The 8,825-nt window shown below is 40.4% G+C and overlaps 1 protein-coding gene across 1 annotated transcript; it reads left to right on the top strand.

The window, feature by feature from the left end:
* Window positions 1-4,791: 4,791 nt before the first annotated feature.
* Window positions 4,792-5,964, top strand: LOC147425904 (uncharacterized). The gene is made up of 5 exons (XM_086498723.1): window positions 4,792-4,848; window positions 5,497-5,588; window positions 5,662-5,722; window positions 5,805-5,829; window positions 5,918-5,964. Exons 1-5 carry the CDS (start codon window positions 4,792-4,794, stop codon window positions 5,962-5,964), a joined length of 282 nt encoding a protein of 93 aa, XP_086354849.1.
* The last annotated feature ends 2,861 nt before the right edge of the window (window positions 5,965-8,825 follow it).

Here is an 8,825-nt window from a genome sequence, read left to right as displayed (position 1 = left end):
CACAAGAATGTCGTCAAAGAGTAGAATCACAAAATCTTGATGGTCAATGAAAATTATGTTCATCATGCGTGTGAAAGTGGCTCATGCATTTGTTAGACCAAATGGCATGACAAGAAATTCATAATGTCCCATCTATGTTTTGAAAGCAATTTTGTAGACATTTTGGTCAAACATTTTGACTTGATGGTACCCCAATTTGAGGTCAATTTTGCTAAAGACGTTTTACCCTTCTAGTTTGTCTAACAGATCATCCACTCTAGGAATAGGGAACCTATTCTTGATGGTGATCTTGTTTAAAGCCTTGTAGTCAATACACATACGAAAAGTTTCATTTTCTTCTTAACAAGAAGTAATGGAGCTCCGTATGGTGAACTACTAGGTCTTACAAGTCCTTGATCAAGCAAGTCAATGATTTGAGTTTGATCTCTCCGTGTGCAATTGGATTTACACAGTAAGGTGCTCTACAAGGAGGTTCACTACTTGGTATAAAATCTATTTTGTGGTCCTCTGGGCGTGAAGGTGGAATACCAGGTGGTAGATCATGCATGAAACAATTCTTAAATTGTGAGAGAAAATCATCAAGTGAGGAGTTATGTGAGGCTTTAGTTTCAGGGGAGATTTGATTTACGAGCACCAAATACGTTTTCCCAAGTTTTTTAATTTCCCTTTTGGCTTGAGTGTGCGAGAGAAGTGGAATTTTCTTATGTACTAGTGTTGCTTAGATGGAAATTTTTTAATTATTATGAGTGAGAGACATGCTACATGTTTTATAATTAATCAACGGATCAAATTCATGACGGAATGGCATTCACAAAATCATATCAAGACCATGCAATGGTGCTACCAGAAATGTACGTGCTTGTGTAAATTCACCAATGCAAACTTCAACAATGACTTGGGTTTTGCAATTAAAACACTGATTATTAAGAACAATTTTGACTTTGTGAGGTGAAGAAATTTTAAAAAGAAAGAGTTGTTGTGCCAATCATGTAGAAATAAAATCATGGCTATTGTCATCATCTAAAAGAATGGTGGCCCTTGCACTTTAAACAAAGTGTGAGGAGATATAGGAGTACCTGAAGATGGGTTGTCATCGTGATGATACTCAGGATCATATCCCTCATCGTAATTAGCTTCCACTTCATTGTCGTTGGGATTAGCATCTTCAATGAGGTTAACAGTGGCACCATTAGGACGGTTGTTGTTGAAGGGTCTTTGCTTTGGATTTCGGGTGACTCCATTGGATTGGCCATTGGGTTGGCCATTGCTCTCAGGAGGACCTTTTGGGCACTTATATTGACCACATTGGAAACATTTGAAACACTTCACCTTTTTATTACCATTAGAGTTTTGAGCAGGATGTTGGTTGGAATAATTTTGGTTGCCACGATGATGTGTGTTGTTGTTTCCATAAGGTTGAGAAGTTGTAGCAGAGTTGTCAAATCTATCTCTTGAAAAAGGTACAACTTTGATGTTTGCTCCTGTCAAAGTTAGGAGAGCAAGAAGCTCTCTTGTTATGGCTATTAGTGTTAGCAATTTGTTCAATGTGAGGGGTTTGTCCGCCTTTCTTCTTTTCCTCATTAAGGGCCAAATTAATAGCCTTTGACAGTGAATCCGGTTCAAACATACCTACCTCAACACCAATTTGTAGTGCTAAGCCAGATATATACTTACGATTCAATGTCCTACGACTAACATATTCAATAGCTTGCAATTGAATTAAACAGTTCCAAAACCGATCAATGTAGCCATGTACATCTTCATTTTGACCATGTCGAATTAAATCCCAATGGCATCGTGCTTTAGCTTTATATTGTGTGGACAACAATTGAGGTAAAAACAACTTTTTGAATGCATGCCATGTATGTGGTCTTTTACCATGCTGTTTGGTAGCGTTCCACCACAATGCAGCACTATTGGTGAGATGATTTGATGCACACTTTACCATTTTACGTTCGGGAAAGTCTTCATCATGCAAATAGTCATCTAATTGACTAACCCATGCTAGGATCGCGCTAGCACCTTTAGTGCCATCAAAATCCTTGAAAGTGAAGGCTTTTCTGCTAATTTTGTTCTGCTTTAGTGCTGGTGCAGATTTAATGCATGCAGAATGCAATAATTTATCTTCCAGCTCTTGCCTTCGCATACGTTCATACGTGAGTGTTGAAGATTAGCAAGCTGCTCAGCAGTCGTGGGCAGCTGTGGAAGATGTGCCATGATTGTGTGCTTTTTCTTTCTTTCTTTCTCTCTTTTTTATTTAATAAAGAGCTGTGAGTGTATATGTATATGATGATATGCAAGATAATGATAATAAATAAAATTAAAAGGATAAGCAAAAAATAAATGTGTACTTAGCTTGACGGTCTATGATGGCGTCAATCTAGAAATGTGGTGCACCAAGTTTGATTAAAAATTGAACAACTGAGTGGTTAGTCTGCAGAGCAATTGAACTTTCAACGTCCAGTGTCTTGTGTCCCAAAGCAATGGCAGTACAATTGGTAAAATAATTTACTCTTCACCGTAAAATTTCATTCGTAGGGTTGACCTCCATTGTGTCAATCAAATGTTATCTAATATTATCTTTGGTGGAATAATATCACGTAACTAGGCTCAGGGTAGTTGAAAACGGTATAGCTTGAGGGATTTTGAGCAATTTGAGGTTGAATGAACTCCAGTTGAAGGGTTGTATATATATGTTTGTGTGTATATATATATATATCATAAATTGAATGGGTTGCCTTTAAAATTGTAACTCTGGCCAAAAGGTAAATGAAGAGTGCTCAACCGAGGAACTTTGAAATGACCTGTGAAGGCCGTCGATAATGGACGACCAAGCTTTTGTGTTCGTGGTGGCCGAGTAAGAGGTTGAGGGGTGAATGGCTCCCTCAAATGAATGGCTTTTGGGAGTTTGCTTGGGTGGTCGACCAAAGGGTAAATTAAGCCCTCCCTTTTTTTTTCATTAAGTGTGTGAACATACTAGCCTTGAGAAGTTGACAACATGGAGAGCCGACGTCATGCTGCAGAGAAACAATGAGGACGTCTTGTAGATCTCTTTTTAGGCCACGGGATAGGAGAGAAAATTTGTCCACAAACCAAGGCGCCCCTTGTGATGCAATTTCTGTAGTATTTGGTCGGGGTCAATCGTAGGGGTTTTTGCATGCAAGAGTTGGGTCACATGAATTTTGTCGGGTCTTTCAAGGATGGTAATACTTTGACATAAACAACTGCCTTTGCATGGCTCTTGAGCAAAGAGAGGTTTGTGATTTATTTGGAAGATTCCTTTGGAAGATCTTTAAAATCTCCGTACTCCCTTGTCGTAACTCCTTCTTCTCAAATCCAATTTCAATATAGAATCAATATCACCACTTAGCCAAGCTTCTTAGATTTTTTTGTCCTTGCTCTTCCACATTTGATGGCCAATATCTCCTTTTTGAACCTCTCAAGTCCTTTTGTTTCTTTCTTTTAACCCGTTTTTGACTATTTTAAGCCAAAATTTGATAGTCGATTGCCGACGATCAATCTGTGGTTTTCAAATCCGATGTTGCTTATTTAAAAATCTTTCAAAATCTAAATCTCCCTGCCAATTTTCTTCAAACTAGAATCTCTGATACCACTGTTGGGAGTTGGGAGACCGGTTGCTTAATAAATCAACAATTCCTCATAGACTTCACCTTCAATATGTCACCTCCTCTTCCAAATTCAAGTACACACACACCTAATCTATGAAAGTGCGTGCGCACGCACACACACACACACACACACACACACACAAATAATAGATTGACAAGGAAAGAGTGTAAGAGAGTGTAAGAGGGATTGTAAGAGATGTAGACATAATCATGGAGTATGTGCCAACGATTTTTAAAAAATCGTTGATAGCTGGAATCTAGGCAGATGCTAGGCGGAGTCCAACCAAACTAACGGATCCCAACAAAATGAAGTCGCAGTCACTGCATGGAATCTTGTAGCGACTAGCAGCTCCACTGTGCAATGGAACTAGAGTGCAATACATATAAACGGTTGCTTGTAGGTTCGTAGGTTTGTAGGGCGACTTCCAGGAAGGCAAGTCCCATCGCTTGAAGGTGCTCTCTCTCTCTCTCTCTCTCTCACACACACACACACACACACACACACACACACACACACACACACACACACACACACACACACACACACACACACACACACACACACACACACACACACACACACACACACACACACACATCAAAGTTTAGAGGGAGCGAGCGCTTGGGATCGAGGACAATTATTCTCTCTCTCTCTCTCTCTCTCTCTCTCTCTCTCTCTCTCTCTCTCTCTCTCAGGATGGTCTCAAAAGAGCAGAGCAGCCACACAGAAATAATTGTCCTCGATCGTGAGCGCTCGCTCCCTCTAAACTTTGATGTGTGTGTGCCAATCTCGTGTGTGCAGAGTGTGTGTGTGTGTGTGTGTGTGTGTGAGAGAGAGAGAGAGAGAGAGAGAGAGAGAGAGAGAGAGAGAGAGAGAGAGAGAGAGAGAGAAATTGATTTAGAGCAGGTCAATTTATCTGGGTACATGAATGTCAGGGTTGTATTTTAGGTTTTTTTTAAAGAGTCTCTACAAAAGAGGACATAAGCTTGCTTAAAGCTTTCTCCGTAGCGGTAATGGTTTCTTTAGATTTAAATGTTCATTTTTTGCTTTATTTAGAGAGAGCACGCATACACAATGGCTTCGTTGAAAAACAGTGTGAGAGGTGCGGCCAATAGCACGAGCGAAGAAGGCATCCCCGTTAAGAAGAGGGGACGTCCTCGAATGACCGCAAAGGAGAGGTCCTCAAACGAGTCGAAGAAGCCGAAAAAGATAATGGAGGTGAGTGTCACAATGTCCATGAGAGGGGAGGACATAGATACATGTCTTCTTTCACGCGTTGATGAATTCTTGCAGAAGGAAACATTAGCGGGGATGTGCGCAGTGGGAAGAGGAGGCAGTGTGTTCCATTTGCATTTTCAGATGGTGGTTCGTATGCTATTGTCGTCTCTTATTGCCATCAACAAGAAGCTGAAGTCATACTTGGGCTGGGACAAGGAAGGGTCGGCAGGTGTGAACATCCTATGCAGAGCTCTAAAGCAAAAAAAAATGCATACCTTCTAGAGGATGGTAGGCTACCGCATGAAGGACAAAGGGGAGGCGCACTTCCAGAAGCTGAGTCACAATGTCATTGTTGATGATATCAACAAGGGTGTAGAGTTGTACACCCTTTACGGTGTAGACGACCTCAAGAACAAGGTATGTCTAACATCGAACAATATTTTTGACCGTGCTGCAATGTATTGGAAGTTCAAAATGCGGCACCCTCTAGGGAACGATTTCTTGTCCACCTTGCACATCATGGTGCGTACTCAAAAATACTACCCGTCATCGTCGTGGATCATTCCTTACCAAGGCCGATGAATGTACTTGAAAAAGATAAGCGCGATGTGGTGCTGCATGGCTTTTCCCTCAACCGTGAGTTACCAGGACATAGTCAACATTTTTGTGGCCGATGACTTGTACGCCAATGCACAACCAAGAGCCGATTGGTCTAGGTCCCGATGGGATGCTATAGAAAGGTTAGCATCATATTATTCTGCTTTCTTTTCCATGCGTTCATTGCTTTAGTTACTTGTCACTGTCTGTGAATAGCAAGGAGCCTCCCTATACGACCGCATTTACAGAGACCAATGTCGACGATCCAAAAGCCAATGTTATTATCATTGATGACAGTGACGATGACGACGAGGGCACACAGATAGGCGATGATGTCATGCCTCTTGTGCATCGTACAGAGGAAATACTTGTTGCATCTTGAAGGTTTATAATTCATGACTATTTGTTTTCCTTCAACCTCATTTTTTTGCCGTTGGATTCTAGCTTGTTGGGTTCATTCTTGTTTATGCATATCGTAATGGAGGAGGGGAGTCATTTGAATGCTGCAAAGGCCACTAACACGCAGGACACATTGGAGGGAGTAAACTGAATAAATTGAATGCACTTGTGATAAGACTCAACAATGTAATCGGACGTTTCCATTCATGAATTTAATCTGATTGCTCTTCATTATCTATCAATGTCTCTTTATTTCTTGTAATTGTCGTTTGTGTTTACTTGTCATTACACATCAACTTGAATTTATGGCACTAGTTTTTATGAGTTGTTGTTTATTATGGCGATCCTTCACCTTCAAGATTCCTTGGCATCTTGAAATAAATGAATTTATTTTGAAGTCTACGAGTATGTCCCTATGAGAAAATGAATAACACAACATAGTATATGAGAGAGGGAAGGGAAATTTTAGGGCATCTACGGAAGAAAGGCCTAAAGCTTGCAGCCCCAAACTCCATGACACCTCTTGTGGAGTTTGGTATTTGATATTTGATATTATTTGTTGGTGCCAAAAATTGGAGGCCCCTATTTTACACCTTAGGGAATCTACACAAGAAAGGCCTAAAGACTACAGTCCCAAACTCCACGTCCCAAACTCCACGGCACCTCTTGTGGAGTTTGGTATTTGATATTTGATATTATTTGTAGTTGCCAAAAATTGGAGGTCCCTCTTTTACACTTTAGTTATGAGTGGAACACATTACTCATTGCATGACCCTCTTAGGGTGATTTCTCACTGCTCTATTTACAAAGCAGCCATAGTGGCTTATTGATAAAAGATCTAAAATACTATGTAAGAATAATATGACCGAGAGGATTATTATTTGCCAGCGCCTCCTTCTCAACTCCCAGAATTCCAATCCACAAATAATCATGCACTCATTGTTAGTAAAATCAAATAGAAATCACATAATTAACCATTAAACCAGCTATCCCAATTGCAGTTAACCACATCCAACAAGAGGGCTCCTAGTCTCGTAACACCTTCCATCACCCATCTGGTTTACTCGTTTACTTAGTTCAATCGCTTCATTGGCCTCTCTTACTTGTTTCCACAATTTGTCAAGACCATCTCTTTATTTACAATTGCTAGATGTAGCTATGTGAAATCCCTTGGACGATTTATTCATGGTATTCAACACTATCCTTGGTTTTGATACAAGGTCCTTGAGCTTTGGTCCGTGCTCGTGACTGGAATCTAGCTCTTTTTGTACCTGTTTGGTGGGATTACTGGTGTAGGTGGGACAAGGATCACACCCTCACGTTTTCCAGCTGGTGGTTCTAATACAGCTTGGGCTATTTTAATCAGTTTTTGACACATTTCAAGCCTTTGCTTTTCTAGTTCCGCATATGGATATGTCATCCACCTATGGTATTGGGCTTGGCTGTTTTTAAGCCGCACTTCATAGGATTTCAAGAGGGCGTCTATTGGTTCATTAACCTTCTCGACCAACACTGATCCTCCTGAACTAGCACTTCTTATCTTCTCTTTAGCTTGGGTGAGCTCTTCAACTAGATTTTTTTTCTTTCGGTCTCTTCATACTCTCATCCTAGCCTTTCTAGCTTTCCAACTATTGCGTTTTTTCTTGGGTTTTTTACTAGGTGCATCAGTCTTTGGATCACCCATCTCTGGACTCGTGTCACGTTCTGTTTTCTCTTATCTCTGGATTCTCATCAGCCTCCTTTTGAGCTTGCACTCTCGTAATTACTTGAACTAGAAAGGCATTTTTGTTTTTCAAGCTACTGGGTAGCTGAACGATACCGGAGACATTTGTCATGATCTTTATGACTTGGTTTGGGTTTTCTGAATAGTTGGGGATCAAGTGAATGACACCACAGTCAAGACAATAGGCATTCACATGAGTGATCTCCGTCTGAGGAAATTGTTTGACCAAGTGGTTGTCATGGCTTTTGTGACAATCTATCTCTGGTTGAGGATCTTCTTCTTGCATTTCCTCTTGGCTGTAAACAGGCTCTGACCTAGCTAAGCCTCTATTCACAATGAAACGCAATGTCCTTTTGTCCATCTCATACCTCTTTCTTCAGGTCAAAACGTAGGGGGTGGAGGTTGTACCGACCTCACCACTCCATGTGTTTCTCTCATCTTATGTCGCTTTGAAGGGTAGTACCCACTTTGGTTGTTACAATATATTGTAGTTGTTACTAGTTCTTGTTGATTAGATGCTTCCATCATCAACATGTATCTCATGTCTACAGGCATTCTAGCACCTGGCAATGGGGGTTGTTGTCCTAAGACAGGCTGTGGCCTTAAAACTTCTACTGGACCTGGCACATTCCTTGTAATGTATCTAGGTGGAATATGTGCTACTAGAACATGTTTTACATACCTTTTCCTAGCATATTCCATGCTATAGTAACACTCTTCCCTCGTATGTTTTGTCCATTTTCTCTCAATTTCGCAACACTTAAGCTCTTGACCATTTCGTCTCGATAAACTTTTCTTAATTGATAGGTGCCAATGGTTTCTCAATGGAATCATTCATTTGTGAAATATTAGTGTGTTAGCTCTCAAAGAGAACATTTCAAGTAACAATTCTATCGATATGGTATGCTCAGAATCTTGATTCGGGCTCATTTCGGCCTCCATTTCCACTACAAGCAGTACTATGTAGGGAAATGGTTTATGAAATCGACTACTGCCACAGGATTGGGAAATGGTTTATGAAATCTCATCATCACAAGTCCATAAGGGGTTTACTAATGCAACAAAACCATAATTATTTTAAAGAGTGCCTAAGCTGACCTCCAATTAGCATGGCACATAGATCATTGTTTTTTGAAAATATATCAAAGTAATGAATTAACATATCATTTCTAAGTAGGTGAAAAACACCTACCTAGTAGTTCAACATCTACATGTGTGTGAGGAGTATGCGTGTATGAGGCCTCCTCCATTGAGTGTC

Source organism: Adiantum capillus-veneris, chromosome 24, assembly GCF_014529385.1.
Source record: "Adiantum capillus-veneris isolate H3 chromosome 24, ASM1452938v2, whole genome shotgun sequence".
NCBI classification, from domain to species: Eukaryota; Viridiplantae; Streptophyta; class Polypodiopsida; order Polypodiales; family Pteridaceae; genus Adiantum; species Adiantum capillus-veneris.
The sequence above is the reverse complement of the archived record's forward strand: the minus strand, read 5'-3'. Positions and strand labels throughout refer to the sequence as shown.